Source organism: Pyrus communis, chromosome 11 (assembly GCF_041283825.1).
Source record: "Pyrus communis isolate YQ-2024b chromosome 11, ASM4128382v1, whole genome shotgun sequence".
Lineage (NCBI taxonomy): Eukaryota > Viridiplantae > Streptophyta > Magnoliopsida > Rosales > Rosaceae > Pyrus > Pyrus communis.
The window spans coordinates 30,355,348-30,375,895 of NC_142575.1; the positions used below are offsets into that span (position 1 = coordinate 30,355,348).

Genomic DNA, 20,548 nt, shown 5'->3' on the forward strand with positions numbered 1-20,548 from the left:
CTCACCTGCCAAGACAAGGACAAAGAAAGCAATATGTCGGAACCTCCACTCAAACCAGTTGCCACCAAGGAGTGAAGCACCATTTAAATGCAAAGGTTGCATTCAACTCCTGCATCGGAGGACAAATACTACAAGAAAAGATGCTAAACCTGCATAAGGAAATACCACTTCTGCAAAGGGGAGCAAGTAAGGCAAGTGAAAATGATACATCGAAGCATGTGGAGACAAGCATAACAAATATATGTGCTGATTCATTTGCTGCTTCTTCGAAAGCAAAGGTATCTCATATCATGTTTTTTCCCTGTCTTTTCCTTTGTCTTTGTTATTACTCGCATGGCAAAGTGAAAGAGAGCAGTCAGCGGCACTTGGAGTCAGTCTTCCGATCTGGAACCGACTACCTGGAATCTATTCCTGATTGCTTACCTAGTATTGCTCTCGAGTAGTCATCTTCAACGGTTGATACACTGCCAGAGAAGGGACAAGGAAACTTCAATCTTTCCAACCCTCTTCAATACGAATTGGAAAGATTGAACAAAGAAACAGGTCAGCACCTCCACCTTGTACTTGCCTGCCATATCCTGAAACCGCTCGTAGACCTTCGGGGGGAGACCAAAAGAATCCTGCTGCCCAGTTCAAGAGTAGCACAAAGGAAAATCAACGAGCGGAGGAGACCAGAAGAATCCTCCAGCCCAGTTCAAGATCAAGCCTCAATGGCCCTTGAAGAAATCACAAGTCCGATTCAAAATCAAGTGTTCACCACCCTTGAATCAAATTCAACTCCATATAAAAGGAGCAAGTTCAGACCTTCGGAGGAGACCAAAAGAATCCTCCAGCCCAGTTCAAGAGTAGCACAAAGGAAAATCAACGATTGGAGGAAACTAGAAAATCTTCCAGTCGAACTCAAGATCAAGCCTCGATGGCCCTTGAAGAAATTTCCAGCCCAATTCAAGATCAAGCCCCGACGGCCCTTGGATCGACATCTACATTAAGGAACTTCAAAACGCATCTCATACACGTGACAAGCACATGTCAACGACGCGCCTTGAAGTGGGGGCATTTGTAGACATCGAAATTTCGGTGAAATGAATGTTAACCAATAATTAAAATTTCAACGCTTACGTGTCACATAAATTTTACATGTAGCGTGTGACTCAACGAAAAATCGAAATAAATTGGAAAGGTCATCAAATAGGACACGTGTCAATATCTGGCAGAAATGATTTATTTCATCTGATTATTTAAATCCAAAAATCAAGTTTTGGAATTCTATAAATAGGAGGCCAAGGCATTCATTTCGGAAGGAAGAAAGAAAGGAAGAAGAGAAAGAAAGAAGGGAATTTACATCACACCAAAACCTTGAAGCCTCGAAACTCTAAAGCTCTCAAGCAAATCCCGAAGGATCAAGAAAACACTCTTCGTTCTTCGTCAAATCCTCCTTCAAAGGTCAAGCCCCAACGGCCCTTGAAGAACTTCCACCGACTCAAGATCAAGCCCCGACGGCCCCTTGAAGAAAGTGTTCATCATCCGTTCGTCCTAAGATCAAGCCCCAACGGCCCTTTGGATCAACAACCTCAACAAATCCACACATCCAATCAGTCTTCAAGATTAGGCCCAAAAGCCCTTGAAGATCCGCTCATCCATCAACCCTCAAGATCAAGCCCCGACGGCCTCTTGAAGAAATCCATACACTCAGTCTTCAAGATTAGGCCCAAAAGCCCTTGAAGATCCGCTCATCCATCAACCCTCAAGATCAAGCCCCGACGGCCCCTTGAAGAAATCCATACACCCAGTCTTCAAGATCAAGCCCAAAAGCCCTCGAAGATCCGTTCATCAACTGTTCATCCCTAGATCAAGCCCCGACGGCCCTTTGGATCAACAGCTCATCCACAAACCTACACCCTGCGAAGATAGAATCAGAGGATCAAATTACAAAGAGATTGTAACCCCAAAATCAATACAAACAAAAAATATATTTTGTACACGTATTCTTGTCTCTTGTTTCAGGAATTTTTCGTGTTTACAATCATGTCGAATCCTGTGAAAATTGAAAGTTTATTGGATATACTTACCATTAAACTTACTGATGACAATTTCATCAAGTGGAGTTTTCAATTTTCTTCTGTTCTTCGTGGATATGATATTCTTGATCATTTGACTTGGGAGTCTGTGTGTCCTCCCAAATTTGTCCTTACTCCTGAATTAGGTATTACCACTTAGATTAGTGATGCATATAAACAATGGGTGAAGATTGATATGGCTTTGTTAAGTTTACTAATTGCTACTCTCAGTGATGATGCTATTGAACATATTGTTAGGTGTAAGAATTCTCATGAGGCTTGGATTGCATTACAAGATCGCTATATGTTTGTATCTAGTGCTACTGTGCAAAAAAAAAAGGGGGAGCCGGGGGGGGGGGGGGGGGGGGAGGAGACACCATTGATAAGTACTTGTTGAAGTTAAAGGCAATCAAGGATCAATTGCAAGCTGCTGGTGAAAAAGTGTCTGATAACGATCTTATAATTGCTGCTTTGTCTGGTTTGCCTTCGAATTATGATATGATTCGAACTGTGATTTTGGCAAGAGATTCACCAATTACAATGAAAGAGTTTTGAGCACAGTTAATAGGTGCTGAGAAAAACATTGACGCTCGAATGTAGTCTTTAGTCCACAGTATGGCAGCTATGTATGTTAATGCTTCTCCTGCAGCTCATAACTCTGTGCATGCTGGTTCTCAGGTTAATGGTATGAGTACTTCTTCTGATACATCTGGTACTAGTTCATCATCTTAGAATTTTGGTTATGGTTTTCCTGGTTCCGGCTCTAGTTCATCTTCTCAATATCAATCCAATGGTAATACTTTTCACCCGCATCATAATTCAGGAGGTCATAATGGTGGCAGGTCATTTGGTTCTAATAACTATAGACCACGGGGTAATGCAAGCTACAAACCATGATTTAATAATTCAAGGTCTAGCAATTAATGGCAACCATGGTTTGAGAATTCTACAACTTGGTTTGAACCTGTTCCAGAGTGTCAAATCTGTTCCAGAAAAAGTCATACAACAGTTACTTGTTTGTCCAGGAATAATAATGGTCAATCTTTACATGAATGTCAAATTTGTGGAAAACGGGGTCACATTGCTCTCAATTGCAGACATTGGGGTAATTATGCGTATCAAGGCAATCAACCTCCACTTTCTTTATCTGCCAACTATGCTCATCAAGGTTTTCATTCTAATGTCTCTCCTCATGAATTGCAAATGTTCTCCTCTCCATTACCATTTGCTCCACAAGGTTCAGTTAATCCATATGTTTCACAAGGGTCAAATTCTCAGTTTGTTCCACAAGGTATTGGATCAAGTTCATCAGTTCCTTCTCATGATTTTTTAGCCATGTCTGCACAACATTTTCAGGAATTTACCAATGGAGACTCTTAGATCATTGATACAGGGGCTTCACATCATATGAGTCCTGATGTGACACTTCTTAATAGAGCCACACCTTATGAAGGAACAGAGAAGATTATTGTGGGAAATGGTGAAGGTTTGGAAGTTCAACATATTGGACACGGCACTTTACAAACTGCATCTCATGTTTTAAATCTTAAGAATATTTTGCATGTTCCCATGTTAACTGTGAATCTTCTTTCAGTTAAAAAGTTATGTGCGGACAATCACACTTGGTTTATATGTGATGAAGTTCAGTTTTTTGTGCAGGACAAGGCAACAGGGGCAATTCTTCATCACGGAAAAAGTAGCAATGATGAGTTGTTAAAGGTTCATGTGCACATTTTTCCTACTTTACTGAATAAAGGTGTAGTTTCTTCTTCAGCTTTTCTGGGACATGTTGCGAAATCCTCTCTTTGGCACCAACGATGTGGTCATCCTTCCAATGATATATTAGCTGCTATGCTCAAGAATTTTAATATTGGTTGTAATTTTGATGTCACTAGTAAAGTTTGTTCACATTTTATTAGTAGGAAAATGAGTAGACTACCTTTTACATATAAAGTTGATAGGGTTGTGATTCCATTTCATAAGATACATAGTGATGTTTGGGGACCTTCTCCAATTGTATCTCTTCAAGGTTTTAGGTACTATGTTCCTTTTATTGATGAAGCAAATCGGTTTGTATGGATGTTTCCCTTAATGAATAAATGAGGTGTTTTTGAGGCTTTTGTTAAATTATGTGCATACATTGAGAATCAGTTTCATACTAGAATTAAAGTGTTACAGTCTAATGGTGGTGGAGAATTTTTAAGTAATGTTTTAAGAGTTATTTGGATTGCAATGGGATTATGCATTTTATTTCATGTCCATGTACTCCTCGGCAAAATGGATTAGCTAAGCTCAAGCATCGCCATCTCATTGAGACAACAATCACTTTGTTATCTGTTGCAAAGTTACCTTATAAATTATGGTATCATGGAGTGGCCCATGCTGCCTCTTTTATTAATAGAATGCCTTGTAAAACTTTAAAGTTGGATTCTCCTTTTGGCAAGCTGTTTGGAAAACGGCCTGGGTTATCTAATTTGAAGGTGTTTGGCTGTGCAATTTACCCTTATCTCAGACCATATAATGCCTACAAACTTCAATCTAGATCCACACAATGTGTATTCTTAGGCTATTCATAAGGTTATAAGGGTGCTCCTTGTTATAGTGTGTTGACAGGGCAGATTTTTCTTTCCAGACATGTCATTTATGATGAAGGTACTCTTCCTTATGTGGAATTGTCAGGTAGTTCTACTCAGAGTTCATCTCAGTCTTCTTCGTGTACTATGTTGAGACCCATAATTGTTCAATTGCCTTCTATAAATGCCACTTCTGAAAATTCAGATTCTAGCAGACAGGGAATTTCTCTTAGTCAGTCTCTTCATTCTATGCCTCATTAACAAGATGCCAGTTCTTCCAATAGTGTACAGAATCAAGTCTATATGTCAGCCGTGCACAAGACCCAAGTTCTCATGCTACACTTTCCAGTCCCAACACATTGTTGCCTGTCCTTCCACACAATCAATTAGAGGTTGTCTTACCTCCTAATAATGTTTTTAATCCTTCTAGTTCAGAGAATTTCATTCTTTCCCAAGGCATTCAAACCAGATTAAGAACCGGTACTATTACTAGAAGAGATTATTCAGCCGTCACAGCAGTGTTTTCAGAAGTTCAATCATTACATCTTGATGATGATGCTCATTTTTCAGGAGGATTTACTTTCATTGCAGATAACCATGATGTTTCAGAAACCTCTACTTTTAAACAAGGCTCTCAAATCCCACAATGGCAAATGGCAATGCACGAAGAGTTTAATGCTCTTCAAACTCAAGGTACATGGGTTCTTATTCCTCATCCTTGTGATAAAAATGTTATCGGCAGTAAATGGGTGTACAAAGTTAAAAGGAATAGTGATGGTTCAATATCTCGATATAAGGCTAGGCTTGTTGCCCAAGGATTTAGCCGAGAAAAAGGTCTAGATTATATAGAGACTTTCAGCCCTGTTGTTCAACATACTACTGTCTGATTGATTTTATCTTTAGTAACTATACATAAGTGGGATCTTCGTCAATTAGACGTAAAGAATGCTTTTCTTCATGGTGAGTCACACGACGAGGTTTATATGAAACAACCTCAAGGTTTTGTTAATTCTCAGTTTCCCACACATGTTTGTAAACTGGTAAAATCTTTATATGGCTTGAAACAAGCTCCTCGAGCCTGGAATGACAAGTTTACTAGTTTTCTGCAAGCCATTGGTTTTGAAGCTTCTCTATCCGATTCAAGTTTGTTTGTAAAGACGGATGGGGTTCATGTAGTTATTTTACTTCTTTATGTTGATGACATCATAATCACTGGTTCTAGCACTTCATTGATTCAGTCTGTGATTACTACTCTCAGTGAGGTTTTTGATCTTAAGAATATGGGCAAATTAGCTTATTTTCTTGGTCTTCAAGTCATATATAAGCCTAATGAAGATTTGTTCATTAGTCAAGCCAAGTATGTCAAGGACCTTATCCATAAAGCTGGGATTGATGATTGTAAATCATGTTCAACTCCTTGCAAACCACATAATCAAATCTTGACTATTGAATGTACCTTGCTTCCTGATCGTACCTCATATCGGAGTTTAGTTGTAGCTTTATGGTACTTGACCTTTACTCGTCCAGATATCGCATTTGCTGTCAATACTGTTTGTCAATATATGAGTGCACCTACTGATGTCCATTTTGGAATGGTGAAAAGAATTATGCGATTTCTCCAGGGCACAATTCATTATGGTTTGACATATACTTCTGGAAGTCCTATGCAGTTAAAAGCCTACAGTGACTCTGATTAGGTTGCAAATTTGAATACTCGGTGTTCCATTACTGGTTATGTTGTTTATTTAGGAGATAATCTGATTTCGTGGTAGTCCAAGAAACAGTTTTTTGTTTCTCGCAATTCCACCAAGGCTGAATATCGTGCTTTGGCTCATACTACTGTGGACATTGCTTAGATCAGGTTAATCCTTAAGGATTTACACGAATATTTGTTTTCTCCTCTAGTGATCTATTGTGATAACCAATATGCAATTGCCTTGAGTTTAAATCTCAGATTAAGCATTTGGAGATTGACATCCATTTTATTCGCAAACGAGTTCAAAAGGGTGATTTGCTTGTTGAATATTTGTGCACTAAAAATCAGGTTGCAGATGTATTGACCAAGGGTCTTCATGGTCCTGATTTTTTTGCGCCATTGTTTCAATCTTCAACTGAGTTACCTCAGTTCAGATTGAGGGGGGGTATTGGATAAGTATGATTTGCCATGCCAGCAGTGCCACATGTGCAATAGTAGCTTCTGTCTTAAGCCAATGTATTTGAGCTGTCAGTATAAGTACTATTTCCCCTTCTTGTATTGTCGGTTAAGTACTCTGTATTCTACAAAAAATAGTTAATGAGAAATATTGAAGTTTTTCTCTCTTTCTTCTCTGTTAAGCGTTCTTCTTCAATTCTTTGAGATCATATTTTGAGATGGTGATTGTTAAGATGATTACTATCCATCGATGAATTCCAAAGGACCTTTATGCATAGGACCACGACCCCTTTGGTATTAGGTTTTAGTTTTCATTGAGCATGCAGATGCAGTAGAGTGCAAGTACAACTCATAGCCGAAGCCAATAATGCACTCACGTTACTTAGTCAAAATATTTCAAAAGAAATAGAAACTTTGCATCTGCAAAGAACCCTAGGAGGAGACAGCGATGAGGATGATGATGACAACCTACCAGAACACACGAAAATTCAAGTAAATGTGGGCAATTGTGGTGGATTTATGAGGAAGTGAGAGCCACCATTCAATCAAAGAGAAGAAAATGATGGAAAAGTCGATGGCAGATGACCGGCATGTGGGCATTGCCAGACAACCCATCCACATCTCTTACACATTCATAGATAAGCTTGTGCCCTTTTTACATGACAAAGACCCCATCTTTCACTTGTTTTTTGACAAAGACCCTATTTCTTTTTACTTGATTCATTTGTGCTTAGGGTGGGAGCAAGGGAATTTAATTGGTATGAATACGAGAGGCAAGAATACGAGTTGTTTGGTGGGATTAGCACCTCATACACATTCACTATTAGTTGTGTGTGTGTTTTTGTTTGTCATAAGAGACGAAACAAACTCATCATATCATATATAACTCATTGTTCTTGTCGTTTTGAAATTTAATTTACTAGTTTATCAAAATTTAATCACGTTTTTGGGTGAAGATGACCAAATTCCAATTGAACCGTAATAAAATTGTCATAAACAAATTTAGTGGACGGAGAGTTTATATATCGAACCTCTCTCAACCTTGAGAACAAAAGTACCGCACGATTAATATATAGTTAATATATTTAATATGAGGTGGATTTATATATTTCTCTTTGCTCATAGAATAATTTTGAGAGAGAGAGATGGATTGGCACCCCCTTCTATGTTAACAACCCCACCAAATTCGAACTTTTATTTTTATTTTTTTATTTTATAAATATCTTCCAAATTGAAATGATACAATTTAAAAACCATATGAACCAAGCGCAAGAAAGAGAAGAAAAATAGACAACCTTTACATTATGGACAAGTGCATGCCTATCAGAGAAAAACTTAAGTAGAAATGAACGATCAGCTCGTCGGTAGGGAGCACCAGTAGCAAAAGTATAACTCTGATCTCAATAGATCCAATTGCCCAAAGTTAGGCGTCTGATCATGCATGCTTATCTAGATTTTTCTCTAGCGGGTTCAAAATTTTGGCAAGTGAAAAAAGAATAATAAAAATAGTTGAAAAAATAGTATTTGACTTTGTATGATTGATGGACCACATAATTGAATAGGGTATCGGCTTGTTGCTGTAGATTATTACAACTTGAAAATAAAAACAGTGACAAAATTTAATGAAGTCATGAAGAAAAGCATGTGATCCAAATAATTAATTAAAATTTGAGGACCATATTCTAATAAGGACTGTTTGACGAACTATTTTGAGTAGCACTCGTAAGCAAAAATAGGTAAAAAAAAGAAGAAAAAAAAAAAAGGGTCTTAACTGTTGTTAGTTGTTAGTTCTTGCTTGTTAGTTAGTTAAGTCATTTTCTTTTGGACCACCTAGAAATTACGAACAATGCTAGGATCAGTCGCGAGTACGTTTGTATGGTTTCATTATGATCGTCGATAATTTTGTTACATTTTATTCAAACAGAAACTAATGGATTTATCGATATAAAGATTTGTGTATGTAGTTGCCTTATGTATCCACTATTGCTACATATGAAATTGTTTAATGTTCACTTGTCGATAAAATGTCCAATAAAACTGAGGTAGGGTAAGGTAAATGGCCGAAGGTAACTAGCCAAAGCACTGTGCAACTTACCCTGTCATGGCACAGGGAAGCTAGATTGCATGACAGCTTTTTCTAATTAATTGTGTGATGTCATGTGAGCAACCTAATATACAAAGCGCTGTGCGATTTTACCGTAGTAACGGGTGTAAATAAGTCTTTCTTTTCTCTTCAATTCTTTTTAGATTATGAATTTTAAGGTATAAAATGATTATTATTAATTAAAAGCTCGTTTAGATTTATTTTTACAATGATTAAAAGTATTATTGGTGAAAATATTTTTAAAATCAATCATTAGTAAATATGCAAGTAAATCCTGAAAAAACACTTAAAGTGCTTTTGTAACTCTCTCTAAAAACGTTTTCAATCATTTTAAAAGTAAATCTAAACGAATACTAAGATTAAGATGAGAGTATAATGATAGCAGCAGCCATGGAATGGAATGTTTACTCATCACTTGAGACAAAAACATGTGCAATCAAATCTTTTGCTTTATCGCGGAAAACATTGTCCTCTTTTCAGCCTCCCACTTTTACTTTTTCCCCTTTTTGCACATGCCTGAGAGCAACCCACTTCCAATTTCCCACAGCATTTCGCAAAATATAATATTGCAAATTACAATAAACAACCATTTAATTTACAGATTTTGCAAAACCAGATCGACCGTTGAATTTCTAATCTAAAAACAAACAAAAATTAAAAACTAAGGATGATATTTTATATTTTAATTTGGATTATGATTTAAAAAGCGCGCCAAATGAAAACTTCCATGTCTTTTTTGTTTTCCCTCCGCTTTTAGAAGACCAACTTCCTGCAAGGCGCCGAAACTTTGATATAGCTGGTGGGAAAAGCGGCGAGATCTCGGATCGTTTCCCCGATCAAGTCCTTGAAAATGAGCCGTTCGATGTCCAAAACGGCGTCGGACATTTCGATGGAGCAATCTCCCCATCCGTTGATTGCGTCGCCGGCAAGGTCCTTTTTCAACATCCCGCATATGACCTTGAACAAGTCCTCGGAGTCGTCCCTCTCCCGCGTTCTTTGAAACTCGGACCAAGTTTCAGGCAAGGAAGTTTGCCACGAGACCGCCTTCCAAGGCGGCAATTGGCGGTTTCGGTCTAGAATTTCGGTGATGGTGTCGAAAATGATCCTTCTCTCGAGTGTTGACTCTTTAGAGGTGTCTTTTCCCTTGAAATGTTGCTTCTTCTCTAGTAATAGGAAAATGTCGGAGTCTTCCGGTAAGTAAGTGGAAGCCCGCAGGATCTCCGATACGTAGACGAAATCGCTGTCTTCGGATTCGAACTCAGTGCCCCACATTGCCTCGCCCCAAATGTCTTCCATTTCAACTGTTTCATCAAACCAAAAATTAAATTAAATTAAATTAAATTCAACAACCAAACCAAATTAAAATCCCTAATTACTAATAACCATAGCAAATTTGGTGGGTCATTGTCGCCGATTACAGTTAGGGGTATAACAAAACGGGGTCGTTTTCAACCAGTATCACTATCACAGAGTACAACACAACACAACCACCTACCGACATCCCGTTAAGATGGAAACACCAATCAAATCAATCCACGTGTGATTAAGCATAGGAAAAGGCTGAGGTGGAAGAGGGAGGCAGATTGTCTGCCCTCCTATTTGGTGTCCTTCTCATCCCCTCCTATTTTAGGCGGTTACGGTTAAATCACGTCAACATTTTATATTGATTTTTTTATAGAGATAATAAGACAAAAAGTAATAGAAATATAAAATATTGGTGTGATTTAACCGTGATCGCATAAATATAAGGGGTGGAAAAGACACCCACACAAAAGGGCAGACAATCTGCCTCCGTGGAAGAGTTTGGATCCTGGATTTTTTTACGCCGATGTGGCAGGTATTTATTGGAAGGTATTGACTTTAACTGGAAATATTCACTGGGTGCAGAGTGCAGCACAAGAACAGGGTACTAGTAGAGGGATTTGGATCCTCTCCTCTCTCCTGAGCTCAAGGAGAGGATCTTTCTGATCAAGCAGTGTGGACCGTTGAATTTTTATCTAACGATTACAAATAAGGAGATTCTTTTAAAATTATATTAATTATAATCGTTAGATGAAAATCCAACAGCTCACATTGCTTGGTCTGAAGGATCATTTTCTTGAACTCAGGAGAGAATACAAATCTCTAGCAGAGTACTGGTTAACCTAGAAGGCTAAAAGCAGAGCCTAGTTAGGTAGAGTACTGCTACACACAAAATACTTGCCATCTCAAGGCCACGTAGGCAACTTGATTGCTTCTTTCATGCAACTGAAATGTCATATTAGTGATATTTGAATTGAAACAAGCGTGGTCAAGTTGGAATGCATGACATGACAGTGCGTGATTGAGTTTTCACGCAACTAGAGTACCATACTAGTGGTATTTCAAGCAAATCATCCATTCCTCTGAAACACATGGCACGGCAGTGCAAAATCAAACTTCCATGCAGCTAAATGACAAATTAGCAGCATCGCAAGCCAATCATGCATCGCCTTACAGATAAGTTTAAAACAAGTTGTTTTGTTCCACCGGAGTTAAGCAGTCAAGTTAAAACGTAAGAAAACAATTGGTTTAGACAACATGATGTACCAAATGCAGGTAAGTGGGCAATCAAGCAACCGATATGAAGATATGAAGAGAGGATGAGAGAGAATCCTATTCTTATATTATTTACCTTTGAAATCAATGCTGCGTTTCATGACTGGCGAAGGCGAAGATTCCTCTTTGTAAAACGACGAGTCGAGAACCGAGACAGGACTCGGTTGCAACTCAGCTATGCTGTGAAGCAGCTTATCACACCTCTCCAACAAACTCCTCCCTTCTTTGTACTCTTCCGCCTTCCACCTCTGCAAAATTAATTAACCAAAACCGTTAATCATATTTTACTTAATTAAACATAAACTAATTACGTTAATTAAGCTTTTGATGATGATTAATGTACCTCTGTCTCGGCTTGTGACGAGGTGCTGTTGCTAACGCTGCTCTCTGACATGGTGGTGGACGATTCGTCCTCCGCCCGATGGAGGGCCTTTTCCTCACTTGGAGCAATCTCAACCGTTGGTTTCTTGATGTACCTGGGAGATCGATTCGTGGGCGTTTGATCTGGTCTTCTCGAACTGACTTTAGGAGAATGCACCGGAGATACTCTCCTCTGCTCCACCGAATCATTCCCCTTCCGCTGCGTTTCGATCAATAACGGTCCTCCTCTCCGACTCGGACTCCTCACGCCGCCCTCTCGCGCGGCAGGACTCCTCCCTCTAGTCTGGCTCCGTGCATTCTCCGGCCGGTCGCGCCTAGGACTCACCGCAGGTGATACCTCGCCGTTTCGGCGAACTCCGGCTCTCGACCTAAATCCCGAACTTGGCGGCGGCGAGTCGTTTCCGAATCTAGCTGCGCGGTGAACCAAGCTCGGCGATATGGACGGCTTCATCACTACTATCGGCGACTGGAAGCTCCGATCGTAGAAGAAGTTTCTGGAATTAATCTGATTGGCAGCTTTCCTGGAGCGCAGGAGGCCTTTGAGCTGCAGAGCTTCGAAGATTTCCTTCAACGTCTCCATATCTTTCGACCGCTCGTCGATTCCTCGCATCATCAACTGCTTCTCAATCTCGTTGTAAACGGAGGCTCTCTGCTTCGGCTCGGGGAAGAAGTCCGCCGAGTTGAAGAAGCACTTTCTCTGCGCCATTCCTTTGCTCTGAGCCTTCGCATTGTTCTTCGGATCCGGCTGCCTCGGATAGGAGCCCCGATTGGAGCTCCGGTCGTCTTTGCCTACATTGCCGGAGAAATTATGGCTCTGCACATTCTGTGGCGGCGGTTGCTTCGGCTGGTAATTGTTGCCGTCGACGAACCGGTACTGTTTCAGGTCTCGGTTCACTCTGGATTCGGACGAAGATCTCCGGAGCTTAATCGGTTCTGGATCCGACTGCTGCAACGGTTCGAGTCCCATTAGCCTAGCGATAACGCTCGGTGATCGGTGTTGCTTGTCACTATCGCTTCCTCCGTCGGCGGAGCTCCGACCGGCGGTTAGTATGGCGGCGTTTGTTCGGATCTCCCTCGGGTATAGGCTTCCCTTGGCGTCGACGGTGGCTCTGCTATCCAGTGAGAGCCTCGGTGCTTCTCTGGAGAACTTCCACGAGGACCTCGTGCCTTCTTTGAATTCGAAAACTGGAAGCGGAAGAGGAGATTTCGGATGAGGTTCCGGTGACGGAGGAGCGCGAGTTTCTGGCGATGGAGATCGGAGATCTTTCGTCGGAGATGGAGATTGCTTCGATCGGTCCGGAGACGGTGCCGTCTTGTTCTGCGGTTGTTTTTCCAATTCTTTGGATATCTCCGGCGACATGGCCGACTCCGACTCTGGCGACGATACCACCGTCTGAGAGTCTCAATAAATGAGTTTCAATAAATGATAAATTAAATGCAGTCAAACAGAAAGTACAAGAAGTGAAGATTGAAACTCTGGACATTTTCCTGGGAACCAAACAGATAATAAATGGAAAACTCACCGCCGAGGGAGGGAGGCGTTTGGTGGAGTTGAGGCGTTTTCCGTTGAGAAGCTGGTGGCGATCGAAGATCTGGAGGAAGCCAGCCATGCACCCCATCTGCTTCTCCAGGTTCTGTTCTTGCACCATTCTTCCAGTCTTCATTTTTTTTTCTCGGAAAATATCTCACTTTCCCTCTCTCCAAACACTATTTATGTTAATTTCGTCGCTCTCCCTCACTCACTCACTTTATTAGCTTAGATTTCTCCATAACTCTCTCTCTCTCACACTGGCTACTACGCCTTTTATCTGTGTCTCCCGCTTTTCTGGTTCTTTTTAAAGGGGTTGGCCGAGTTAATGGAAAGGCCAGGAGTGATATAATAAGGGCACGTTTGGTATTTTCCTTCCTCTCTTTTTTCTTTTTTTTTTTTTTGTTTTGTAAACTGAAAATATTAACCAAGACAACAGATGCTAAAGATAACAACGAAAGCCCACACTAAGGCAAACAACCAAAAAAAAGACAGGAAGTACAAGGGGATAGAAGAGACCCGACACTGCAAGCAAAGCTCTAAACGTCCCCCCTTGCACAACCAACACAAAACTAAGGCGGACAAGGTAATCCATCGTTGTTCAGTACATGCACAATTGAAGATAAGGGTCGATCAACCAAGAAAAGTCACACATCTCCACACATCTTTGCAACGCCAAGAGGTTAGCCACCATATTGGTTGGTCTTGGGATCCAAGACCAGCGACAGACCTGAAAGGCTTCCCCGAGTTTCTTACACCTTGCTAAAATTGGAAAAGCCTCCCATCTGCCATTGGATATGTTTCCCCACAGGCAAGAAATGAATTCCTTCGAATCAGATTCGACAACTACATGGTTTAGACCCAACGATAAACTCAACTCACATCCACGCTTCAATGCCAACGTTTCTGCAACCTCAACACAAAGCGCACTAAGCCTGGATCTTCGAGTAGCAATGAAACTGCCAGAAGAATCATGGACCACTGCCCTTGCAAAACCCACAATTGTGGCAGCAGCCCAATTCGCGTCAACGTTAATTTTTACAAAGGGAAGATGATAAGCTCATATTTATATAAATTTTACATCAAAATCACTTTTCTTTTCTTAGTTAGTTCCTTATATTTTTGATCTGTTTACTTTGTTTTTGTGTTTTGTAGGATTTGTCAAGCAAAGAAAAGAAAAATAGCACAAGTGGAATTTTAAGTAACAAATTCGTCAAAACTGCCTGTGCAGGTCAGCTAACTTTGGAAGCAAGTTTCGGACAGCTCAGAATGAATTAGAGAATGAGCCTTATATGCTTGAAAAGCTACGGATGTCTATTTTCTGGAGCATTTCGCGGATTGTTAAGATCATTTTTCTAGAAGAAGTTATGGCCGCTTGAACATTGAAAGGTTTCCAAGAGGCTGAACAGTTTGTAACTAACAATAAAGCATTGAAAGCAATAAATCCAATAAATCTAGTAGCCAAATATGATGCAATCAAGAACAAACCAGCTGACACCTATTCAAATATCAGAGGAAATGGAATTAAAGATGAGGATTAAGAGGGAGTAATTGACATAAAGGCTACCCAAGGAGTTACAATTGTTTTACATATCCTCTCACTTATTGTCATCACTAAATGGCTATTAGTGGGTGAGTTAAGGAGAAGAAAATGATGCAGCAAGAATTGGTTTAAAAGTAGCATTGGGGAAGGAAGGAAAGGGGGGAGAACCTTAGTCGATTTCTTTCGGTTTTATTTTCTCAAACTTATGTCTATCTTTTATTTTAACTTAAGGATTGTGTAACTAAATTTTTAGTAGTTAGGGGCTGTTTGAAGCCCCGAATATGATTGCAAGTTTGTTATGACATTTCGTTTGAATTACTTTTATGAATGGATGAAAATTGATTCACTACTTGTCTAATTGATGAATTCTTTATGTGTTTTCTATGGATGCATACTTAGTAAGTATATCTAGGATTCTAATGCTATGAATATGTGTGTGCATGCCCTTGTCGAATGAGGACCTACACATGTTCTAGAGTAGTACTTGTTAATTGTGATTAACATGTGAACCAATTTCTAGGATTAGTAAGACAACGCTAGTACTTACAATGCCTTGTGATGACTCAAACTCTTTTCGTTCTTAATGATTTCTACTTGTTAAATCTATGAACACACCATTCGAGATTGCATGTTAGGGACTAAGTTAAGTTGAAAACGCCATTCTCTTAACATACTACATAAGAAAGAGTAATAGGTTGAGTTCTAACATTGAGCCAACTTGAGCATCTTCATCCAAAAATGAAAGGAATTTGAATGAAACATAACATGTTTGCATGATTATTTGGTGGTGGATAGCAATTCCCCTAACTCGTTTTTCATAATTTGTGAACTACTTAAAAATCTGTCTCTGTCTTGTTTTTGTTTAATTTAATTTAAATATCAAATCAACTCCAAAAATCCCAAAAATTTGTGTGAGTATAGCTCTGTGTGTCTGGTATATGCATATAAAATTTCGTAGACTTTAGATAAGTGTAAGTCGGTCTAATAATTATTTTTCGGTGGCTGGTCAGTAGGGACAACAACCCAGTTTTTGTGACATTCTAAGTAGTTATATAAAACAATCTTATGCGGGAAAGACCCTTATTTTCATATGCTTTAATTGATAAATCTTGTTGTTAATAAGGAAAATTAATAGGACATTTGTGTGCTACTTTGTGGTGTACTTTTAATCCTATCAGAAGACACGACAGCAGCCAACGAACCTGCCCAGTGCTACCAAGTCCATGTTGCACCATGCTCACAGTGGGAGCTTGCGTCGCCTCTTGGAATGCGCCAACACTTGTTGAGATTGCTGACAGCACATGTATCAGGTTTATATGTTTCTGTTGGAAGAGAAAACAGCATCGAGCTTTCCAAAAATGCTAACAAGATAAGGCAACCATAGACAAAATCCTCTCCATATCAGCCTTCAAATTATCATTGGCCCTAATGATTGCCAGAAGCCAATTCCTACATGCTGTTACCTCATTCCTATTGACCTTATAGTTTAAAGCTCCCCCAAACCAAATAGCGTCCCCACGGCCAAAGGAGAAATAGGTGCTCAATCGATTCCTCATGAGTGTTGCATAGAGGGCAAATGAGTGAAACATCCAATTTCCTTCTATGAAGAGCCTCCATAGTGGGCAGGGGCAATATGCAACGTCTTCCACATGAAATGCCTGATTTTTTTGGGGAGTTTTGAGCTTCCACACTAACTTCCAAAATAACTCCGAGGTGGTTACAGTCGATGAGGAGCTATGGGGGATCCTAGGAATGACCCGACTTTACAGAATAAATCAAGAGGCCACACAGTAAGGTTAAAAATGGTTTTTTGACAACTAGCGTTTCTACGATTTGGTTGAAAATTTAAAAGCGCTTATAAAATCTAGTGCTTCTTTCAAAAGCATTTTTGAGTACCTTATATGCACTTGAATTTTTAATAAGATTTTTTATGTGTTTCTAAAGACTTGTTTGGTATTGCACTTATTAGAGCTCAAACCACTGTCTTAGCAGATCGTGTTGTGTTATGTCGTATTCATTATATTAACAGATAATGTAATTTCAAATATGTTATTTTAACAAATTCTTAACCGGTTGTCCGATAAACGACTTGAAAGTTGAGTTTGTTATTTCCACTTGATTTATGTTATAATTCTTTGTTTTTATTTAATTTATACAATGCAATGTTCATAAATAAGATGAATGCGTAGTAAAGAAAAATGATGTGGATTAGCATGAAGAAATAAATTCAAATAATTACCATAATGGTTTGTTCGGAAATGCTTTTAAAATAACTGAAAACACTTTCGATGAAAGTGCTACTATAACTAATCCAATAAAAATACAAGTAAATTCTGGAAAAAAAGAAATATTTATGTACTTCTTGCAAAAATCACTTCAAGTGCTATTAAAATCTAAAAACAAATTCACCGAATACATTCTTAATGATTTTGAAAGCACTTTCAAACCAACCCTACATTTTCGTTCGAAATGCTTATGCTTAATGCGAGTCCTTCTGATAACGAATCGACGGTGGTGCCCTCAAGTCAAGGTAGTCACGGGGCGGGGGTTCTTAAAAGAAATTGGGATTCTTAATTTTTGGAGAGTGGTTGCCTGCACCGAGAGAGCATGGACCTGCAGCCTGGACCCGCACTCAATCCTCCATGGGTGTAGAATGCATTATTTTTGCATGCACCCACTTGCTCGAACAGCGTACCCCCCACCACCTTTGAACGAACCCACGACTCGTTTGACCAATATACGGCGGATGATCTCAGCCGTTGATTTCAGGCGGACTGGTGGGGAGAGTGGGAGCACTGCGGTTAGAGCCGGCTCTAGTGGGACATAAAATAGTAAAATGAAAGAGACAATAACGCGAATCACGAGGGGAGTTGAAGTTTACAGCTGCAAATTTTCTTTAGTAATTCGTAGTTCCCGCGTTTGTAGTACGAGAAATAAATTGTCATGATAAAATTTAATAAATAAAAAGTGAGACTATTGAAGGTTAGTACGAGAAATGAATTGTCATGATAAAATTTAATAAATAAAAAGTAAGAGAAATGAATTGTCATGATAAAATTTAATAAATAAAAAGTGAGACTGTTGAAGGTTAGTACGAGAAATGAATTGTCATGATAAAATTTAATAAATAAAAAATGAGACTGTTGAAGGTAAATATCAAGGAATTTATATGATACATGTTTATTCTCATGTGGTGTCTCAATCTACTAAAATAATGACATATTAAAACACTTATACTTACCACTTAGTATTACGGTTTGGTGGTATTTCTCTTCACTTAAAAGTAAGAAGTCTTAGGTTTGAATCTCGTGGATAACGAATTCAATACCAAGTTAGGCTACCCATTATGTGGCTTCGCCGAACTCCCTCTCCTCCCAGTGTAAAAATATCGATATACTCAAAAAAAAATACTTAGACTTGTCAATGTTGTATTACAACGGAAAGGCACATAATTGTGGACAAATTCCGTATAATTAAGTCCTTTCAGACTTAACTGTTTATTTTCAATTGCATTATTTTAGGGTACGTATACGTCTCATGTACAAATACTTATAAGTAAAACTTACTACACATAGCCACATGCCCCAATCAACGGGCTATAACACTGTTTTCTATTTTTTTTTTTTTATAACGATATTATTTATATTAAAATGAAGAGGGTAGGCGCTTTGCTTCGCAATAAGTTATAAATTACTCTGCTATAACGTTGAGTACGAGTAATAGAAACCATGGAGTACGTATCCTTACGATAGTCCAACCCTTGCGTTTGATCTTAACGAGAGGAGCCACTTGGCAACGGGGTGCCTACTATTTTTGCCCCCGAAAACGGGACGTCGTGCTAAGTCAATGTCACTAGTGGACGAATTTTACCTTGGAAATGTTAGGGCGCCACTTGGGTGATGGCCACGTGGAGGTCGTACGGAGATAGAGGTGAGCAATAGTCCACGTAAGGACACACATATAGCGGGCTAGTGCCTATAGTGTTTGGGAGAATCAAGGTTAAGTAGCTAAAGCCCAGCAATGGGGACGCCATGCGTAAAAGCATTGGAACTGTTTGCCACGTTTGTACGAGAGGTGGACGATGAGAGACTATTTTTATGTGCTCGGTGAATGAAGCAAAGTATCACATGTCATTATATAAATAAAGAAATATTTAAAAAAGAATTTTTTCTAATTATATAATAATATGTGATGCTCTATTAACTAGTAAGAAATATATATATGTATGAGTTATAATACGATTAATTTATCAGGTAAGTCGAATACAAACTTCATTTATAAGTGAAAAAAAATATCATTAACCGTAAGAGAAATGTTATTAAGACTCAAAGTGGGACTTTTCATAGACTTTTGGACACCTCATAGTTTAACATCTATTTTCGTGCCTATATTATAAAACATTGTATAAAAAACATAAGGAAACAAAGAATTCCTTTAGAGTTTCACTTTTGAGAAAATTTTCTTAGCATTTCTCTAACCGTAATACTAGTTATTAGTTCGAGGACAATATATTTTATGCTCAAATTTTTTTGTAGTTACACATTTTGATGTTCCCAATTGATCAAGTAGGAGGTTACAAGTGACCACAATCATTTGGTGATGTGCTAAATATGCCACTTTCTATGTTCAGTAGCTTGCATTTTACGTAATAATTAAACACCATATTAATTACCAATAATGTCATGATATGCGTGCCCGTACTTGAACAAAGATCATTTCGGGGTCTCTGCCTTTCCCTTAATATCTCTTTGGATTTCATCAATTTGATCAATTTTAAGAGGCTTTTGTCACAAATAATTTTTGAAATTGACTAAAGTTTTGATAGTTCAAAATCGATCAATTTCATCTTTAAAATTTACTATCACACATTAATTTAGTCATTTCATTTATACTTTATTGATCAGTTAATGTGTTGACAAAACATGTATGTGGGTTTGATTTTTTTTTTTTTTTTTTAACTTTACGTAATATATTAGTGAACTTATAAGACCTGCCTATATGCCTTATCAACACATTAACATTACAATTGACGAAATATAAACAAAATGATCAAATTAATGTGAGGTGGTAAATTTCAAAAATGAAATTGATCGATTTTAAACTTGAAGGACCAAAATGAGAAGTCAAACCAATTTCAAATAACTATTGCGACAGAACCCTTATATTGAAAATTTCATATTTAGGGTTTACGTTAAACTTGCTTAATTATCAGAGCAAAAAGTTAGCTCAAATTATCTGAGCAAAAAGTTAGGTGAAAATTATTAATATAATTGTCCAGGCGTTTTTGCTTAAGGTTGCAGCAAATATGTGCCTAAATACACGCACAATACTATGTATGGTTTGCTAATTTTTATGTATCTTGGTCTTGATAAAATTGTGTAGAATCTGTCGAATCCATGGACCTTGCTTAAATTACAAGGCAAATGTAAATGTAGCTAATACCGTTGGCTGTTTATTATTATAATTCTCTTTCTGTGTAGAGATTTTGCAAATTGCTGCACTTGCTTTGCAATCTGCAACTTGTTTAAGAAAATGCCGCATGAATTTGTGTATTTTTGTAACATAACCCAACCCAACTCATCAAACTTATCATTTTTAGTTAACTCTAAACACATGCTTATATTGTTTGTTTT

At 38.6% G+C, this 20,548-nt stretch overlaps 1 protein-coding gene and 1 long non-coding RNA gene across 2 annotated transcripts; one reads left to right on the forward strand and one right to left on the reverse strand.

Moving 5' to 3' along the window:
- The first annotated feature begins 2,429 nt into the window (after positions 1-2,429).
- On the forward strand, positions 2,430-4,184 carry LOC148693265 (uncharacterized). Its single transcript, XR_015952983.1, has 2 exons — positions 2,430-3,348; positions 3,451-4,184. It is a non-coding gene; the product is annotated as an uncharacterized LOC148693265 (long non-coding RNA).
- Positions 4,185-9,315: 5,131 nt separating this feature from the next.
- On the reverse strand, positions 9,316-13,776 carry LOC137742173 (uncharacterized). Its single transcript, XM_068481959.2, has 4 exons — positions 13,368-13,776; positions 11,807-13,237; positions 11,540-11,711; positions 9,316-10,187 (listed from the first exon to the last, which is right to left on the reverse strand). The coding sequence occupies exons 1-4, from the start codon at positions 13,506-13,508 to the stop codon at positions 9,640-9,642; spliced, it is 2,292 nt and encodes a 763-aa protein (XP_068338060.2). The 5' UTR covers positions 13,509-13,776; the 3' UTR covers positions 9,316-9,639.
- Positions 13,777-20,548: the final 6,772 nt, after the last annotated feature.

What these genes read in the sequence shown, in the direction of transcription:
- LOC137742173 (XM_068481959.2), bottom strand. Translation starts at nt 13,508, where the DNA reads ATGAAGACTGGAAGAATGGTGCAAGAACAGAACCTGGAGAAGCAGATG. An exon ending in AACGCCTCCCTCCCTCGGCG is followed by an intron (nt 13,238 to 13,367) that starts GTGAGTTTTCCA and finishes TGAGACTCTCAG; the next exon opens with ACGGTGGTATCGTCGCCAGA. An exon ending in ACGCAGCATTGATTTCAAAG is followed by an intron (nt 10,188 to 11,539) that starts GTAAATAATATA and finishes TTGATGAAACAG; the next exon opens with TTGAAATGGAAGACATTTGG.